The 19,793-nt window shown below is 60.6% G+C and overlaps 1 protein-coding gene across 1 annotated transcript in view; it reads left to right on the forward strand.

Moving 5' to 3' along the window:
- Window positions 1-2,119: 2,119 nt before the first annotated feature.
- The window catches only part of SLC6A19 (solute carrier family 6 member 19), a 20,922-nt gene continuing 3,248 nt past the window's right edge, over window positions 2,120-19,793 (forward strand). The window contains exons 1-9 of the mRNA XM_023195043.3: window positions 2,120-2,321; window positions 9,503-9,643; window positions 11,261-11,398; window positions 12,976-13,157; window positions 14,091-14,201; window positions 14,566-14,678; window positions 17,103-17,231; window positions 17,334-17,490; window positions 19,449-19,653. Of these exons, the coding sequence (XP_023050811.1) occupies window positions 2,120-2,321; window positions 9,503-9,643; window positions 11,261-11,398; window positions 12,976-13,157; window positions 14,091-14,201; window positions 14,566-14,678; window positions 17,103-17,231; window positions 17,334-17,490; window positions 19,449-19,653 (1,378 nt within the window). The remainder of the gene's footprint in view (window positions 2,322-9,502; window positions 9,644-11,260; window positions 11,399-12,975; window positions 13,158-14,090; window positions 14,202-14,565; window positions 14,679-17,102; window positions 17,232-17,333; window positions 17,491-19,448; window positions 19,654-19,793) is intronic.

Raw genomic sequence — 19,793 nt, forward strand, 5'->3', positions numbered from 1 at the left:
TCTCTCTGTCCCTCTCTCTTTCTCTCTCTGTCTCTCCCTCTCTCTCTATCTCTGTCTCTCCTTGTCTCTCTTTCTCTGTCTTTCTCTCTTTCTATGTCTCTCTTTCTTTCTCTCCTTTCTCTGTTTCTCCCTGTCTCTCTCTGTGTCTTTCTCTCTCTCTTTTTTCCCTGTCTCTCTCTGTGTCTCTGTCTCTCCCTGTCTCTCTTTCTCTGTCTTTGTCTCTCTCTGTCTCTCTCTGTCTCTCTGTCTCTGCCTTTCTCTCTTGTCTCTGTCTTTCCCTCTCTCTGTCTCTGTTCCTGTCTCGCTTTCTCTCTGTCTCTCCCTGTCTCTCTTTCTCTGTCTTTGTCCCTGTCTCTCTTTCTCTGTCTCTGTCTTTCTCTCTCTTTCTTCCTAGGTCCCCACCCTTCCCTCCAATCTGCACTGTGCTCGGAAGCCAGACGTCCTTAAATGCAAGCGTGATCTCTTCCTTCTGGCCTCCCTTTCTGAGCTCCTGTGTCCTAGGGGCAAAGGTCAGGCGCCTAAACATGCTCATCTCTGAGTGATGGCCCAGCGTCTTCATCTCCATTACTCAGCGAATGTCCAGTGTTGTTGAGCCGGTGCGGGGTGGGGGTGGGGGCGGCTCTGGGCCCTTATCGCCCAGCAGTGCGACTGAGATAAAGAAACCAGGAGGCTAGTGAGAAAGTCCCGTGCCTGCCTGCCAGGAAGGCCCCGGCTGTGGAGGGAGCCGTGTGGGCAGTGGGGGCAGAGGGCCAGCGAGGGCCCCCAGAGAGCTGACCCCAGAGGCTGAACAGAGGCGACAGGAGGAAGGCCTGGGGAGGGGCAGGGTGTGGCACCGTCCCTGGCCCCAGGAAGGCCAGTCGGTCGGGGGATTCCAGAGCTTGAAGTCTCCTGGATGGGAGAGACTTGAGGGGAGGCCAAGTTGGGGCCCAAATGGGCAGCGCCTGACGGAGGAGGGGTCCCCCGACTCCCTGTGTGGAAAACCAGGAGAGAACCCCGCTCTGGCTTTGGAGACACAACTCCCGGGATAGGAGCCTCTCCTGAACTCCCCACAACGTTCCTCTGGCCTCTCCTGGATCCCGTGGTCAGCCCTGCGGCTTCCCTGCATGACCTCTCTGCCGGGGAGCGGGGACGCCATCTCCCCTCGCTGTCCTGTGCCTGGCACAGGACTGCCCCCCACAAAGTGCTCCACAGAAGGACAGAAACCCTGCAGTCACTGGGAAGGCGGGGATCTGGGGTGGCTGCAGTTTCCATGACGCGGGACACTGCGTCCCCGGTGACTCCAGAGGGCCCATGGGGACGAGGCTGCCCCAGAGGGTGGCTCTGGGTCCCGAACCTATGGCTGGGAGCTGGACTTCTCCTGCTCGATGTTCTCCAGCTCAGCCAGGGGTGGGATCCGGGCATCCAGGCTGGGGTTGGACAGCGGGAGCTATTCATTACGAAGTTCATTACGAACCCCAGAATGAAACTGTGGCCCCGGAGACACAGCCATGGGAACCCCACTCTCAGGTTGATTCAGGCCACAACCCAAGCAGCCGTGGTTCTGTGGTGAGAAGCCAGGCCCCGTTTACAGCCCAGAACCCCGAGGGGCCCAGGGTCTCACTGCTTGGTGTGAGCAGACCAGGTGCTGCCCCGGGGCCCCTGCTCCCACTGAGCTCCCTGGACTGGGGTGGGGGCCGGGGATGCCTGTGCTCCAGAGAGCTGTGGAGAGGCCCACCTGGCTTCGTGCAGGTGTGGGTGTGCGGCAGCCAGGGGCTCTGACACTGTGGGGCAGAGCCAGCGTCCTGTTTGTTTGCCTCAGTTCTTCCTCCCCGGGGGCACCGGCTTACCTGTGTGCGTTTGTGCAGGGGGAGGGGTGGCCAGCGCCACGGAGCAGCCTACGGTTGCCCGACGGCAGTGGGTGGCTCTCCTGGCCCCAGGGCCGGGCGTCTCTGCAGATAAGGCATTAACAGTCCCTCCGCGGACGCGCCCTGCAGATCTGCTGACGGCTGGCTCCGTTCTGCCCAGGTGCGTGGGGCGAGGTGCCAAAGGTTCTCTATAAAGTGCCCGGCTCCCAGCCCACGGCCACTCGCCCTGCAGCTTCTGCCCTGCCTGCTGTGTGCGGAGCCGTCCGGCGACCACCATGGTGAGGCTCAGCCTGCCCAACCCCGGCCTGGACGCCCGGATCCCCTCCCTGGCTGAGCTGGAGACCATCGAGCAGGAGGAGTCCGGCTCCCGGCCCAAGTGGGACAACAAGGCCCAGTACATGCTCACCTGTGTGGGCTTCTGCGTGGGCCTGGGCAACGTGTGGCGCTTCCCCTACCTGTGTCAGAGCCACGGAGGAGGTAAGCTGGCCGGGCGGGGCTGCGGGCCAGGCCGTGGCCAGGGAAACTCAGACACACGCAGAGACGTGCTCATCTCTGAGTGATGGCCCCGCGCCTTCATCTCCATTCCTCGGGGAGGGTCGGGTGTGGGGGGGCGGGGGGGGGGGGGGGGGGGGGGCGGCTCTGGGCCCTTATCGCCCAGCAGTGCGACTGAGATAAAGAAACCAGGAGGTCCTCCCCGGACCCTTGGCTCCCCAAGCACAGAAGGGAGAGGAGAAGCCGCAGGGCGTGGGGGAGCTGGGGCCCCCACCTGCCCTTGTGCCCAGTTCCTAGGCTGCTGGTGAGGAGATGGGCCTGGCCAGCACGGCCCCAGGGCTTCGTGTGAGGTTCCAAGGAGGACCCTGAGTTCCAGACTGGCAGTCCTGGAAGGTTCTGGCCCCACGGTGGGGCCGGGGAAAGGTTGTTTCTCCCAGTACAGCCCCTCCTCGGAGGTCGCACGGCCGAGCCCTCCTGGGCATCACCTCTCGTCCCAGCCCCACAGGCGGGCACCTGCCAGTGCAGGGGGCAGAGGAGGTAGCTGAGTTGGGGACAGGTGACCCTGCAGGAGCAGAGTGGGTGGCCAGAGCCTGTGGACTTGGGCCTGGAGGCCAGGGAGCTGCTGTGCCCACCCGACACACAAGCCTGGTGCTCCTCGTTCCTCTGGCTCCTGGGGCCGAGGTGGGCATGGCCGCTGCTAGCATGGAGGTGACATTTGTGTTCCTGCTCAGTGGCCCTGAGCATCTGAGAAGTGGCTCCCAGGCCTGGCAGGGGGCTGCACGTGAGACCCCACACTTGGGCTCAGCCTTGGGCTCGGCGAACCCCAAAGCTGCTGCCCCCACAAACCTGCTGCTTTCTCGGTGGAAGGTCCAGGAGGGCCGGGCGCCCTCAGGAAACAGGCTTCCTGCTGCCCTGGGGCAGCTCATGGTGGGCCGTGAGGGTCTCAGCCTCCGTTTAGAGCCCTCCCTCGGTGGGCCCTGTTTTTTCTCACCGTGGAGAGCTGCTGTCTCTCACACGGGCTTTGTGATGGGAAGGTTTTTAAAGAAAAACAGAGATGGGCTTTTCCTGAATCTGTTTCGCCTCCAGCGTTGTCGAGGAGTTGATCATGGCCTTGGGGGGCGGGCGCTTCACGAGCCTCTGGTCCAGCCGGCACTTCCCACTGGAGGCAGGGTGGGGTCCTCGGCCACTGCAATGCTATAGTCCCTGACAGTCCCCAAGTCTCAGCTCACCAAAGCCTCAGGGACTTCCTGGCCACTGTCCTCACTCCCTCCCCCAGGGCCCTGTCCTGTGGGGAGGATCCCTGCTCTGACCCACACCCCAAGTTTGTTTAGCTTGGAGGAGAAACTGAGCCACAGGCACTGGGGATGTGGGGCAGACGCATGCCTCCTGGGAAGAGAAGGGGGTGGGACTGCCCGAGCCTGCCTGAGAAGTTACTTGTCTGCACAGACGGGCAAGTTCTAAGATGTAGGCTTGGGTGGGAATCTGATGGGGCTCCCAGCACCTCAGATAGTCCCCACTCTGACACTGAGAGACCAGCCGCTGTGCACGGTGGAGCCCGGGAGCGAGCAGCTTTCAAGCAGTGGGTGCTGGCGCCACACCCTGGGCCATGCTGGGGTGGGCAGGTGTGGGCAGCGGGCTCTGGGCAGGCAGGCCCAGGTGAGGAGGGCCGAGTTGCTGGGGTGGGCAGGTGCGGGCAGCGGGCAGCGGGCTCCGGGCAGGCAGGCCCAGGTGAGGAGGGCCGAGCCGGGCTCTGGGATGTGCTGGGTCTCAGACAGTCCCACTCCTGGGGTGGACACCAGCAGGCCCTTCTCCCCAGACCCCAGACAAGCTGCCGCTGACCTGGCCTTTCTGCTGGGTCACCAGGTCACCTGCCAGACTCTGAGGGCCACTGTCACCTGGGCCCCCATTAGCTGCAACATCGCACGTGGCTCCACAGGGTTCTGGCAGTCCCCCCGGCCTGGAAGAACCCCGTGCCTTTTGGTCACGCTGTGGGGGCTGACCAGGACCCCACACACCAGACCACCAGCCTGAAAGAGCTGAAGCCTGCATTGCAGCCGGAGGGACTCGGGCCAGCAGGGCAGGGCCCTGAGAATGGGAGACAGCTCTGCAGGCCACTGGGTTTCCCACCAGGGCACTCGTCTCCTGGTGAATCTAATTGGGGCTGCAGCTCTGCCACCAGGGAGCTTTCAGGGAGGCAACTGAAAGGACCCGGGGACACAGGGTCCCCTCCTCCTGCTCCGGGGGCCTCGTGGGCACCAAAACAGTGGAGCAGGCAGCATCCCCGGGAGGCCGCACCCACAGACAGCGCGCCCTCTCTCTATGCATCTTAGTGAGGGCTCCAGCATGCACACCGTGTCAGTGACACCGGATTTCCTAATTTATGCGGGTCATTGAGACCAAATAGAGGGGAAGCAGGCAGCTGGGTCCTCCTGGCTTCCCTCCTGGAAGCCTCCTGAGTGTTTGGGATTGCCCTTCGAGGTTAAAAACCATTACGCCTGCGAGTCTCCTGTGTCTTAACAGATTTTGCCGTCCTTGGGGAGAGCCTGTGCCAGGTGGGCAGGTTCAAGGGACCCCTTCCTGAGGAAGGGCATTTCCAAACTCAGCCGCCACTCACCTGAGCCAGCTCAAGGGTGTGCTGTGCCTGGGTGTTCTCACCTGGGAAACGGGTGTGATGGCAAATACCCCCTAGGGTGGTGTTCAGGTGGGGGGTGGGTGTGCAGGAACAGCAACCGAAAGCCGTGAGACATGGTCAGCCAGGGCTCACCCCACTCACCCCCACCTGGGAGCACCACGTCCCCACGGCGGGGCCCCACAGTGCCGGCGGCCCAGGCGGAGAAGCATTCACATTCCCCTGTGTCTGTACAGAAACCTTGGCTGCCCCGTGTGTCCCCGTCAGTGGCTGCTGACAGAGCCCACCCCACAGCTGGCCCCTCAGGAGCTGCCCCCCAGCTCCTCCGCACACGGCAGTGACAGTGCCCGTGAGAGAGGCGGGAGCCTGAGGAGCCGCCCCTTCAAGGACCGTGTGGCCCCAGCACAGCTGTTTCCGGCTGTTTCTTCTTTGCTGCTCAGCACCTGGCCCCGGGTCAGCTTTTCCCTCAGTCCGTCTACAGCTATTTCTTAGCAAAAATCCAGGCAGCATTTACTTGGTGCCACAAACACCACCTGCAGGAGAGAGAAAAAAGGGGAAGCTTAGTCCCTGCGTGAGAACGGCAGCTCCCTCCTCCCCCTCCTCCCTCTCCTGGTTTCCCATTTAGGACAGACAGGAGGAACTGTGTTTCTGTGCCCCGTTTCTCTTTCCCTCTGGCTGCTTTCCATCTGGCCACGTCCCCCCGCCCCATTCTCTCGGTTACCTGCTTCCACCTGAGTGAGCCAACGTCTGCAGCGCAGCAGAGAGGCCTGGTTTCCAGGGACCTTTGCAACCACATCCAGTCGCCCTGCACTGCCCCATCAGGTGAAGCCACTCAGTGTTGCCTGGGTGCTGGCAGCCCCTCTCTCTGTCTCTCCTTCCTCTGCGCCTCACCCCACACTAGGAAGAAGTCGCTGGGTTTAAAAGACAAATATTCGTGTTCTGGTGGCTTTAATTGTCAAGAATGCTTGGCTTTCCTTGCGTTTCTTGGGGCAGGACAGCCCCCTTCATTGGGAGCAAGGGAGGGCCCGGCTGCCTCCGGGCTGCGTTTGGGGTAGAGTGGTTTTGTGCCCCCCGGTCCTCTCTGTTCACAGCTCCATGCTGAGCCTGAACCCCAGGGGTCGGGGATTTGAGGGTCTCCTGCCCCAAGGAACTTTCAGAAAGGAGAGCCACCAGGAGCAAGGGCAACAACTGAGACTCTCAGAAGAGGGGACACCCTGGTGGGGTTTTCAAGGATGAGTAGGAGTTTTCTCAATGGAGATGGAGTGGTAGGAAGACCCAAGCATTTAGGGTTAGGGCATAGTGGAGGGAAGGGAGGAGATGGAGGATGTTTGGGATCGTGCACTTGCTTTTTCCCTGGTAGTTTTGTCTGGAAGAGTTTCAAATCAAGTTCTTGGGAAAAATAATTAGAGGAGTGAGTCTTTTCCTGTTTTAACCCAATGAGCAGGCCCTGCTGAGGTCTTGGGTGTCCCTGCAGGTGAGCCTGCAGCCTCCACCCCCTCCCATAGGGAACCTGCTGGTGGGCATCTTCTGCACCCCGCCTTGGGAACCCGCTGATGGGCGTCTCCTGCACCTGGCCTCGGGGACCGGCTGGTGGGCGTCTCCTGCACCCAGCCTGGGGAACCTACTGGTGGGCGTTTCCTACACCTGGCTTTGGGGACCGGCTGGTGGGCATCTCCTACACCTGGCTATCATTCCCCTCTGCCTTTCATCTCACGATGAATCCAGCATCCCGCCAGCTCACCCTACACACCCGGCTCTCCTGGAATTCCCCACCTACAGCTCCTGCTTCTGAAGGAACCTGTCCCCGGAGCCCCAGCTCAGAGAGTGGGACCTGTGCACCGGTCAGGACCCGTGTGGGGATGGAGGCCTCAGGCTCCAGAGGGCCCTGTCCCACCCAACAGGCAGGCACCAAGTGGACAGAGGGAGGAGGAGAGAGAAGAGGCTCGGTGTGAAACTGGGAGAGGGAGGAGTGAGAAAGGCTGGCGGGGGACAAGTAGGGAAGTCACGGCCGCCAGTACCTGGCTCCTCCCTCCCGCCTCTACCCACCCCTCCCTCCTCTCTCTCTGTGTCTCTCCATCGCCCTGTGTCTATTTCTCTCCTTCTCTGTCTCTCTCTGTTTCTGTCTGTGTGTGTGTCTCTCTGTCTCTTTCTCTGTGTCTCCATCTCCCTCTCTGTGACTCTGTCTCTGTATGTCTGTTTGTATATCTGCCTCTCTCCCTGCTTCCCTCTCTGTCTCTCTCTGTGTCTCTGTCTCTGTGTGTGTCTCTGTCTCTCACACATGTGCAGTGCCATCCCCTGAGGTTGGTAGTTTGGGGTCTGACAATGCCCTGCTGGCTGGGGAGACAGTGGCTGAGTTGGGGAAGGGAGGCAATGGGGAGGGAATGGGGGGAGCTCAGGGTTTAAGAAATTTGGTGGGAGAAGAACAAATGGAACACGTGTGTGGGGAAGGAGAGTGAGGGTGCCCAGCCTGGGGGTGGGAGGATGATGGGGCTTGGCTCTGCTGGTGGGGAGGGTGCAGGCGGGCGGGTCACGCATCCCGTCTGAGAAGCCCCAGGGACACGCAGCGTGAGGAGGGGCTGCTGCTGGGACCCCAGTGTTGTGTGAGCAGCCCCACAGCCCTCCCTCTCGGGGTCAGTCGCCACGGGATGGAAAGTGGTCCAGGAGACAGGACCCAGGTTGGGATCAGGCTCACGGGGGTTTAGGACCTGCACAACCCCAGGCTCTTCAGCCACAGCTGTGTTTGGAATTCTTGCGCTGTTGCAGCTGCTGACCCCGGTCCCAAAGGCTGTCGGCTTCGCTGTGCTCACCCCAGCTGCAGCGCGGGCCTTCCGTCCAGCCTGGGACAGGTGCGACGGGAGCTGCTTCCGCGTCCCCATAGCAGGGTGCTCGGGTTCAGGTAGGAGACGCACTGCGTGGTGGCAGGCCAGCCTCGGAAGCCGGGCCCCGTGGCCTGCACTCCTCTCTCCTGTTCCCTGACCCTTGTCCTTCTCCACCTTTGGGTGAAGGACCCACCGGTGTCCGCGCTGCCCTGGCTGGATGGGAGCTCTGCCAAGGTCGTGTCCCTCCTCGCCCTCTGCCAAGCACCTTGGGCACCGTCACAATGCCCAGGAGTGGCTGCAGCTCATCCTGTGTGTGTAGCCTTGGGGCCTTGTGGCTGAGCTGGGAGGCTGTGCGTCCACCTGCAGAGGGAGTGGTCAGGGCCGCCCGCTTGGTCAGGCGAGTGGAATTCGTGGGCGCAGCCAGGCCCCTTCTCCGGGTACTGAGCTCTGAGAGGAAGCCGACCTATGCTTTTCAGCTTTGGTTTTTCGAAAGAGACAGAATTTAAAGACATGAGGAAATGTGAGTGTGAAATCCTTCTAAGCATCTGCGATTTTTCCTGAATCTCTTCTCCCGGTCCCAGGCTGACTCTGAGCCTCTACGCCTGATGACCGCTGGAGCCACGTGGCTTCCTCTCAGGATCAGCACATCCCTATCTTTTATCCAGTTCAAACCAATGTTCAAACAAACAACTCTCCAGCCAGTTGAAACACTAAAAGTGGCCCTCGGTTTTGACCATGAGTGATCTCTCTCAGTGCCTGGACAGTCCCACTTTGCTGCTACAGTTGTAGCCCAGACTGAATGACTACATTTTCACAAAGATTAAATAGCATCATATGTCAAAGGTGATTTTTCACTGTTCCAAATTAGAGAATTAGCCCCAGAATGATGGCTGAAGCTGTCCTTTTAGGGCAAAGAGGTAGCAGAGCGGAGGTGGGTAGATCCCCATAAGACAAAACCATTGTCACAGCAGAAGCAGAAATGTCTCAATGTAGTTCTCCTTTTTGCAATTTTTTATTGTTACTGAATACATATATGTAAAATTTGCCATTTTAATCATTTTTACATGTACACTTCAGTGGTATTAAAGACACTCACAATGCCATGTAACTAGCACCTGGACCCAGGTCCATCTTTAGAGCTCTGTCTTAAGAACCAAAACGGTCCCCACTAAACCCTAACACCCCACTGAGGCCACACATGATTGCCAGGAAACAGTCCCTCCCCACAGGCATGCCAAATCCACAGAATGTTCATTAAGCCAAGGACGTGGCAGGTGCAGCCGGCACAGGTGGGGCAGGGGCAGGCACGCTGCTGTTGGAAGCCCCTGGCTGGACAGGAAAAAGCAGCTCCTCCATGGGACCCCTGGACTGCCAGGGAGTGGGCAGGGAGGTCGACTCACAGGCAGCGGCTGTGGTTGCAGGTTGGTCAGTGCATGCGGGGCATGGACCACACCTCCCTTAACGACCACAACGTCCCAAGGTCCCATAGGCCACCTCAGTCTGTGTGATGGTCAGGAACGGCCAGGTGGCCAGCAGTGCTTCCAGAACGTGGAGTCAGCTCTGGCCCTGATCCTATGGACTGGCTGCTCCATCTCAGCTCTGTTCCCCCCGGTGGGCCAGCCACAGGGGCTGCAAGGTGCTGTGAATGGCTGCTCCTGAGGGAGGCCTTCCTGCTGCCCGGGCCAGCTCTCAGGCGTGGTGGACTCCTCCCGTTGCAGGAGCCTTCATGATCCCGTTCCTCATCCTGTTGGTCCTGGAGGGCATCCCCCTGCTGCACCTGGAGTTCGCCATCGGGCAACGGCTGCGGCGGGGCAGCCTGGGCGTGTGGAGCTCCATCCACCCAGCGCTGAAGGGCGTAGGTGAGTGCCTCGGAGCCACTCCAGCTGGGCCCAGGGGTCACCTCTGCCGTGGAGCCATTCCACCCGGGCCCAGGGTTCGCCTTGCCGGTCTCAGTGCCCCTGCTCCGCCTTCCCTGTCTGTTTCTGGTGAAACAAAGGTCCCAGGTTCATCTCCTCCCGGAGGCCTTTGGAAACTCCAGTCCACTCCTGGTCACCAGGAACCGGACAGGCCAGCAGAGGCCGCCCGAGTCCCTGGCAGCCCAGGGCCCAGGAGGGTCCAGACTCTGGACAGCAGAATGACCCCTCAAGCCCTGCCCAGGGTGGCGCTCAGCGAGAGCCCAGGGCCCAGGAGGCACGCCAGCCACTGCCTCCCAGCCTCCTGTGTCCACCCCCCCACATCTAGTGAGGAGGTCCCCAGCGCTGACACCCCCAGACATAGTCATTCATTTATAAGCTCTGGGGCCCAGGAGCAGACCCAGTGCAGCCTCACCAAGAGGACACGGCTCATTAAGGCCTCAGAATATGGGCAGGCGGTGAAAGACGGAGGAGGAAAGGGCAGGGTCCACTCCAGAAAGGGGTCTGAGTCCAGGAAGCACCTGCCCTTCAGAAGCCTGCAGGCCTGGAGCAGAGCCCACACCCCATCCCGGCCTCTCCCTGAGTCTCCAAGGCCTCCCTCCAGGCCCAGGGCAGTGCCCACACCTCACCCCGGCCTCTCCCTGAGTCTCCAAGGCCTCCCTCCAGGCCCAGGGCAGTGCCCACGCCCTCTCCTGAGTCTCCAAGGCCTCCCTCCTCTCTCTCTCTCCCTCTGTCTCTGTCTCTGTCGCTCTCTCTTTCCCTCCTATTTTCTCCCTTCCACTTCCTCTTCCTCCCCCCACTCTGTCTCCCGCTCTCATTCCCCTCTGTCTTTTTTTCTTTCCCCTCCTATTCCCTCTGTCTCTTCCCTGCTCTCTGTGTCTCTCTCTTCCCCGTCTCTGGCTCTCCCTCTGTCTCTCTTACCCATCTCACACTCACATATTCACAATACACATTTGGTTTTGAGTTTGAAACTTCGATAAAGCGTGTAGTACACAGCACCTGCCTAGTTGTCCCCAAATAATTGAGAAGATTCCCCTCTGCAGTTCCTGCCGTCTCCCCTCTCAGGAGTCCTCCACAGGGAAGGTTTTCCTGAAGCCCACCCACCTGTCCTTGGCACGGGGGCTTCCTGGTTTGGGGCAGGGCAAAGTGGGCAGTCCCCCCAGCCCATAGGCAGCAACCAGGCTACTGGTACATCAAAAGTTCTCTGCCAAGGCCGTGGCCTGGATGCACCTGCTGGAGGCTGCACTGGGAAGGTGAGACCCATGCCTGGGGCGAGCCAAGCAGGCATGTGCCAGGAAGGTGTGAGCTGGGAAGGCATATGCAGGGGAGGCGCATGGAGGGGAGGTGTGTGCAGGGCAGGTGTGAGCCAGGAAGGCGTGTACAGGCTGCACCACGGCATCAGCTGCACAATCCTGGCCCGCACTGGGTCTGCCCCTCAGATTCTGGGGCAGCCCATCCCGGCCACACCCTGTGCCAGCCCTGGGACCTCCTGCTCAGAGTGGGGACGGGCGGCCAGAGGAGGGCGTGCCCTAGCCCCAAGCCTCAGCAGTAGCCTCCCTGCAGGCCTGGCCTCCATGCTCGTGTCCTTCATGGTGGGCCTGTACTACAACACCATCATCTCCTGGATCATGTGGTACTTCTTCAACTCCTTCCAGGAGCCTCTGCCCTGGAGTGAGTGCCCGCTCAACGAGAACCGGACAGGTGAGTCCTTGCAAGCAGCCCTGTCCGTCTCACCTGTGGGTGCCGTGCCTCTCCTAGCAGGCACATGGCCTCACGAAACTCAGGTCAGGTGTGGCAGAAACCAGAGCCCCGAGGCAACTGGGCATCAAAAAATGGCAGCGCCAGAGAAAAGGCCTTCAAAGTGGTGGCTCTTTTGTCGGGGGTGTGGTGGAGGATGAGGCCCTTGGAGGAAAGTGTGGGAGCCCAGCGGGGGCTGTGCCCACTCTGAGGGCCTGTGGTCACCAGCCTGGAGTCCAGGGCTGCTGGGAGGCTGCTCCCTATTCTCCAGGAAAGGACGTGGTGTCAGGACTGCCGCCTCCCGCCCCACGCATCCCTGCATTGCTCTGCACAGGTGGGTCTGTCCTGCCCATGTGGGCCCCGCACTGCCCTCTCACCCCGGCCCTTCCAGAACCCTCTTGCCCAGAGAGGGAGCGTAGGGGACAGACCCTCTACGTGTGACATGCAGTCAGCTCACGGAGATTCACAAGTGGCCCTGGGGCCTGAATGGCTTGGTCAGCACCGGCTTCTGGTCTGACCAGCACAGCGGGGCCAGCGGGACTTCCCTGCATGCTGCTGTTCTGTTGAGGCCAGCAAGACGGGCCCTCAGGTCAGAATAAGACAGGTTCTCTCACGATACGTGCAACCCTCACTGCACTCTGGGACTGTCGGGGCCCTTTCCTGCCTCTGGGAAAGGGGAACCTGAGGGGTCCTCTGGAATTAGACCACTTCCTCCTTAGAAGGGTCTCAGGGTGGTTCCCCAAGCCCAGAGAGGCCCACGGTGGCGAGAGTATGTGGAGTGGGCAGTTGCAGGCAAGGGCCCCCGCCCAGGAGCGCAAACGCTCTGAGGCCGCCAGACTTGCACAGAGAAGAGGGAGCAGCGTGAGGCCCAGGGTGCACCTGAATGTTGGGACTGGAGCCTTCTAACCAGTGCACCTGTGTAGGCATGTGTGCTCGTGTGCTCACAAAGGCGTGTGCATACGTGGGGTGTGCAGGTGTGTGTACCAGATGGGTATGCAAGGGTGCAGTTGTGCATGTGTGCTGTGTGTGCACATATGCCTGTGTGTGCAATGTGTATGCACACATGTGTGTGCACGTGAGCATGTGTGCTGTGTGCATGTGCATGTGTGGGGTGTAGAGGTACATGTACCGGATGTGCACGCGAGGATACAGTCACGCTTGTGTGCTGTATGTGTACATGCATGTGTATGCACGTGAGCATGTGTGCCTGTGTGCATGTGTGTGCTGTGTGCATGTGTGTGCTTTGTGTGTCCGTGCATGTGTGTGCATGTGAGCACGTGTGTCTGTGTGCATGTGCATGTGTGGGGTGTGCAGGTGCATGTACCAGATGTGCACATGAGGGGGCAGCTGTGCGTGTGTGCTGTGTGCGTGTGTGCTTGTGCATGCACGTGAGCAGGTGTGCCTGTGTTCATGTGCACATGTGGGTGTGTCACTGGTGTCAAGGCCTCTGGAGCAGCTGGCATGTCTTCCAGCTCAGGGCCTTCCGTTCTCCTCCCTTGGGGGACCCACATCCTGAGGTGTGTGAATGGCCCTCTCCCCAGGGTATGTGGACGAGTGTGCCAGGAGCTCCCCTGTGGACTACTTTTGGTATCGAGTGACGCTCAACACCTCCACGTCCATCAGCGACTCCGGCTCCATCCAGTGGTGGTTGCTGCTGTGCCTGGCCGGTGCATGGAGCGTCCTGTACATGTGCACCATCCGTGGCATCGAGACCACCGGGAAGGTACTGCGTGGGCCCGGCGAGGCTGCAGGTGCTCCAGAGGGCAGGTGTGGGCAGCCCTGCATCTGGCCAGCTGCACTCTAAAACCCAGCTCTGGGGGTCCTGGGCTCTGCCTTTCCCCAGACCCTACCGAGAGAGCTGCCTTTGCCCTTCGGCTCACTGGCCTGGGGGGGAGGGGCCCTGCCTGCCCTGGGTTTCCTGAAATGATCAGACTTGGGGCCCCAGGAACTTGGCGTTGGCCCACACGACACTTAGCGTTGTGTAGGAGTAATACTAACTACTGGAAAGAGACGAGGATGACGATGATGATAAAATAGGAAGGTGGAAATGGAAGAGTGAGGCTTGATCTTCCCTACATGGGAATCTTTGGTGCGAGGTCCAGAGCAACCAGCCGGTTCTCCTGGTGGGCCAGCAGCCTGTGAGGCCCTGACCCCCTCCCAACTCATCCCATATGCCCCGCCCCCTCAGGCCCGGACCGCCCCTGGCCCCGCCCCCCCGTCCCACATGCCCACACCCTGCAGGCCCTGCCCCCATCCCCACCCATTCCACATACCCGGCCCCCCGCAGGCCCTGCCCACCAACCCCCACAGGTCCCACATGCTCTGCCCCCTGCAGTCCTGGGCCCCCTTCCCCACATGCCTCAACCCCCACAGGCCCGGCCCCCCTCCCACCATTCCACATACCTGGACTCCACAGGCCAGGCCCCCCATCCCCATCCATTCCACATCCTCCGCCCCCTACAGGCCCTGCCCCCCACAGCCCCTGCCCCCATCCCCACCTGTCCCACATGCCCTGCCCCCCCACAGGCCTGGCCCCCTCCCCACCCTTCCCACATGCCCCACCCACCATCCGCCTGGCCCCCCTTCCCCACATGCCCCACCCCCTGCATGCCCGACCCCCTCCCTGCCCATCCCACATGCCCTGCCCCCCCCGCAGGCCGTGTACGTCACCTCCACGCTGCCCTATGTTGTCCTGACCATCTTCCTCATCCGAGGCCTGACGCTGAAGGGCGCTACCAATGGTATCGTCTTCCTCTTCACACCCAACGTGAGTCCGCAAGGCTGCCCTGGGCCAGACCCCCAGAGAGGCCTGACTGCCCTGTGCCCCTGCCAGCCTCAATACCAGCTCTCTCACCCATGGGGATGGGCAGGCTGCTGCCCGACCAGTCCCAGGACCAGCGAGGGCAAGGCCTGTCCCTGGGGCCCAGGGCAGCTCCTGGGGACGTGGCTTTGCCCCTGTGAGCCGATGGAGCCCCCACAGGGAAGGAACTAGCTGCTACCCCAGGGAGGCCGTGGCCTGTCCGGACCACCCGATAGCCTTGACCCTCCCCAGCCTCCCTGGGACCACACCCTCCCAGGTCCCCATGGCCCCATCCACACCGTGAGTGGCTGAGGGTCTCCATGTGGTGCAGGTCACGGAGCTGGCCAACCCGGTCACCTGGCTGGACGCGGGTGCACAGGTCTTCTACTCCTTCTCCCTGGCCTTCGGGGGCCTCATCTCCTTCTCCAGCTACAACTCTGTGCAGTGAGTGTGGGCGTGACGGGCCTCAGTTTCCCTCTCAGTCCTGGGGGGATCTTGCTGGGAGGATAAAAGACAAGGTGGAAGGTGCTCTGTGGCTGTGTGGCCGGGGTCTCCCTGCCCCGATGGGCCCGTTCCCTCCTGCTTAGGGACCATGTGAGCTGAGTCTAGAGTATAGCATGTGGAGGAGGGGCAGGTCTCCCTTCGAGGACGGCCAGGAACCCAGGGCCTGCAGCTTTCCCCACACCTGTCCCTCCACAAGCCTGGGGCAGGCCTCTCCTGTGCTCTTCCCAGTTCCCTGCTCCATGCCCACATTGCTCCCAGCCCACCCCTGGGCATCCCAGGCCCCCAGACATGTGGCGCCCCCGATGACCTCCACGTCCCTGACCAAGGTCTGATCCTTCCACTGCCCCTTCCCCACATAGCCACTGCGCATACCCTGGAGTCCCCAGCAGCGTCTGGGAGGAGCACAGCTGGTGTCAGTCCATTTCCACTCGCATTTATGAAGCACCTACTGTATGCCCAACCGGGTGCATCAGTGCCCGTCCTCAGTGACCTGCGGCTCTGCAGGTTGACAAGCAAGCGCAGAAATTGTCCTGTGTGCAGTGACCAGAATTTCAGAGCAGAAGGGACTGGGGGTGAGGGAGGACTCCTGGGGTCAGGGTGGCCCTCCAGGCTGGGAAGGTGCGATTGGAGTCAGACACAGGGGACCCTCAGTGCAAGGGGGCAGGGCCTGGGCAGGGAGGGCGGGGCCTGGGTGTGAGGGGCGGGGCTGGGCAGGGAGGGCATAGCTGGGGCGTGGCTGGGGCTTGGCAGGTGTAGATCCCAGGCAGGGAGGGCTGGGGTGCAGAGAGAGGTGCACTTGGAGGCACGTGCAGGATGGGGTTGGGGGCAGAGAGGGTGTTGGAGGGACAGGAAGGACCCTGGAGTCATTGTGCGAGCACTGGGTGGAGCAGTGAAACCCCACCCAGGCCTCAGGAGCTTCCCTGGGTGCTGAGGGCAGGTGCTAGGAGGGCCCCTGAGCACTGCAGGCAGCTGGGGCAGGGCCAAGGCAGGATTGAGGACTTTTTTGTGGAGTCGCTAAGGTGGAATTGAGGATGAATTATTTTTATAACAGCTTTATTCAGAAAACTTGTATACCACACAATTCCCCCATCTGGAGTGCCCCGTTCAGTGGTCTTAAGTACATTCACAGAGTTGTGAAGCCAGTCGTCACCACTGTCCAGTTCTAGAACATTCCAATCAGCAAAAGCCCCACATATGTGAGCAGCTGCTCCTCATTGCCCTGTCCTCCTGCCCTGGGTGAGCATTGATGCGCTGTCTGCTTCTGTGGCTGTGCCTGGTCTGGACATTTCCTGTGAATGGGGTGGCCACATTGCCACAGCCTTATGTCTGATCCTTTCATGGGGCACGACATCCTCAAGGCTCATGCCATCACAGCTGGTGTCAGAGCGCCATTGTTGTTTAGGGCTGAGCAATATTTCATGGTGTGCGTGGACTATGGTTTGTGCATCATCCATCCATGGACATTTTCCACGTTTTGGCTATCGTGAGTGACGTTGCTGTGAGCCCGTGTACGCATTTTTGTGGATGCATGCTTTCATTCTCCTGGGTGTGCACCTAGGAGTGTAGTCGCCACGTCATATGGGCCTCTGTGTGCAGTCCTTGGAGGAGCTGTCAGGCTGTTTTCCACAGTGGCTGCACCACTCACATTCCCACCAGTGTGTAGGAAGCTCTAGTTTCCCCATATCTTCACCAACACTTGTTATCGTCTGACTTGTTTCTGGCCATCCCAGCAGGGATGTGGTGAGGTCTCACTGAAGTTTGATGGGCATTTCCCTGAAGCTAACACATTCGGCTTTTAATGGAAGCATCTGGAAGGATGGTGTCAGCATCAGCCAAAACAGGAAGGGTGGAGTGAACTGGCTGGGTTGGGTCAGAGAGGTTGGGGCTTGAGTTCAGCACACACTGAGCACAGGGTGCCTTTAGGAAATGGTGAGGTCTCAGCTGCGGAGCAACTGGACAGGACGCCTAGGGTGGGGGCTGGGGGAGAACGGGTGTGATGTCTTCGGCCTGGAGCTGTCCCTAGAGGCCTGATGGAGGTTACCGCAGGCACGAGACGGGGAGGGAAGAGACCTGAGCTCTATAACCAGAGTGGTCTGGGGAGTCAGGAGCAGTCAGAGCCCCAGGCAGCCCCTAAGCTGAGACTAGGTCAGCAGGGGACCAGGCACTGTCCTGGGGCCACCTCTGCATCCCCTGAGCCTGCTCAGAGTGGAGCAGGGGCTCCGGCTGCCTTCCGGCTGTGTCACTCAGTGGCTCAGCCTCTCGCTCCTGGGGCTGGCGCTCTGGGTGGGACGCGGGTGCTGCCCTGTACTGTGTCCTGACCCGGGGCCGCATCGCCAGCCGCCATGACACTGGTCTTGTCTGCAGCAACAACTGCGAGAAGGACTCGGTGATCGTGTCCATCATCAATGGCTTCACATCGGTGTACGCGGCCATTGTGGTCTACTCCATCATTGGGTTCCGCGCCACACAGCGCTATGATGACTGCTTCAGCACGTGAGTGGCTGTCCCACCATCCAGGTGCCTTGGGATGCGCCTCCAGGAAGCCTCCCAGGCTCCCTGGCCCCAGCTGGCCATCAGCCTCGATCTGACCCACAGGAACATCCTGACCCTCATCAACGAGTTCGACCTGCCTGAAGGCAACGTGACCCAGGATAACTTTGCGGAGATGCAACGGCAGTGCAATGCTTCCAACCCCGAGGCCTACGCGCAGCTGGCGTTCCAGACCTGCGACATCAACTCCTTCCTCTCGGAGGTAGGCCCGTTCCGGAGCTCGAGGCAGGGAGAGGACCCCCCTTGCTGGCACCTCAGAGCCCGGCCACCCCTGGGCCCCTGGCCTGTGGAGGACACAGATGCTGAGCTTCTGTCGGGAGGCCCAGCTCCCACTGTCTGCTCTGCCTGGTGTCCAGGGCTCTTCCGTCTGGGGTGCTGGTGTCTTCCAGGGCACGAGATTTCACTTCTGAGGCTCCTGTTACACTCAGAGGCAGAGGCTCAGAGGCAGGAGCCGGGGAACACCATGGGCTGCCCCTGCATTCTTTCCCATCAAACACGCGAAACACTCCCTGGGGCCATCAGGGATAGATGTTCACAACAGCTTCTATCAACATGGAAAGAGTTTGTGTAGCTGTTTTTGAACTTGTGAGGCCACTAGGACAGGTTTTACTTTGGACCGGCTGGCACGTCTCAGTCACGCTGATACTGAGGATACTCCATGTGACCAGCGCTTTTGAATACTCTTTCCATAGTTAATGGAGTTTAGATGTTGTTACAATTAAAGGTCGACATTTGCTGATTTTAATTATGCAGGTTTCTTTTGGGGAGCCACCCCATATTTTGCGGGCATTAGGCACTTCAGGACCCAGCGCTGCTACTCCAGTGGCTGCGGGGAGAAAGCTGGGCAGAGTGAGCCATTTCCGTGCCAGCTGGAGCCAGGCAGAGGGCTCTGCGGCCTCTCTCAACCCTGTTCCACCAACTGCAGGAGGCCTCCAAGTGCAGGATGTGCAGGCAGGAGGGACCCAGCAGGGCCGTCCCGGTCTAGATGTCTTTTTTAAAAGCAACTTTAGCGAGGTATAATTATGCACCATGAAATCCACCCATTTGCAGTGACTTGCACAGCCATGTGCAGCACCCCGTCCGTGCCCACAAGGTTTCCGTGTGCTGTCGCTCCCCACTCCTGGGAGCCCCAGGCACCCCCTCTGCTGCTCTACCCACCTGCCTTTTCTAGAAATGCCACAGAAAGAAACCCCATGGTGCGTGATCCCATGGCAGGGCTGCCCTCGGCAGTGCCATTCCGAGAAGCACTAGAGTTGCTGCAGGTTGGTGCCTCCATCCTGGCACCTCCTCCCACCTCCTCCCACCTCCCACCCTGCACTGAAGAGCAGCGTGCCTTGTATGCACATGCTGCCGCCTGCTTCTGACAATTTCCTTTTAAACTCTTCAGAGCCCTCCACAAGCCATGTCCTGCTGTGTAAGGGGTTACTCTTGTCCCTGGAACTCACACAGATGTGTTAAGCAGCCGTGAAGGACCCTGTCTTCGGATGGGTCCTTGAGTCCTCCCACATCCAATCCCGGAGCCAGTACCCTGCAGGGAGCCCCACTGAGCTGGGCAGGTCCCTCAGCCTCATGGGTGGAGGTTTTCCTCCCGAGATTCCGCAGCCAGGACCGCTGATCACCAGGACCGTGACGGGCCGGGGCCCGGTTCTTGGGGATGGTCTGGGACCAGACAAAGGAGCAGAAGGTCAGCCCTGGGGCCTCTGGGTGGCGGCACCTTGGTGGTTCTTACCCAAGAGGCTGTCTGTGGGCACAGCCTGCTCTCACTCGGCCGTCGGCCACTTGACTTCCAAGCACGTCCAGGGCATGCGTTTATTAACAGGCGACTCACATAACACCTCGTGTACATGGTTCAGCCACACTGGATCAGGGCTATGGGGGCTGTGAGGTCTCAGAAGCTCCCTGTGTTGGGAGAGCCCGTCTGTGAGCGGAACGGGGCTCTGAGTGCCGCTTGGTGATGGGATCCACTTGCTGGTCGTGATGCATAGTTCAGCTTTTGAAAATACACTTTGGGCCTGAAAGACAAGATCTAGCTATTTCATGACAGCTCAGACCTGCCCGCCCCATGCTGCGTGGCTTGGCGATGCACAAGACCTCGGGCAGGGACGAGAGGGAGTCCGTGGGGGGCAGAGGCCCTGGTGACTGTGTGTGTCATCCATGCAGGGCGTGGAGGGCACAGGCCTGGCCTTCATCGTCTTCACCGAGGCCATCACCAAGATGCCAGTGTCCCCACTGTGGTCCGTGCTCTTCTTCATTATGCTCTTCTGCCTGGGGCTGTCATCTATGTTTGGGAACATGGAGGGCGTCACTGTGCCCCTGCAGGACCTCAGAGTCATCCCCCCGAAGTGGCCCAAGGAGCTGCTCACAGGTGCGTGTGCAGTCGGGTGGGGTCCCATGGCAATTGTGTCACCTGTGGGGTGGCAGCCCCTGGGGCTGTGAACAGCTCCATCCCCCGGCCATGTGTGCAGCCCTGGGCGTGTGGGCAGCTCTGTTCCCCAGCCGTATGTG

The sequence above is a fragment of the Piliocolobus tephrosceles genome, chromosome 4 (genome assembly GCF_002776525.5).
Source record: "Piliocolobus tephrosceles isolate RC106 chromosome 4, ASM277652v3, whole genome shotgun sequence".
In the NCBI taxonomy this organism is placed as follows: Eukaryota; Metazoa; Chordata; class Mammalia; order Primates; family Cercopithecidae; genus Piliocolobus; species Piliocolobus tephrosceles.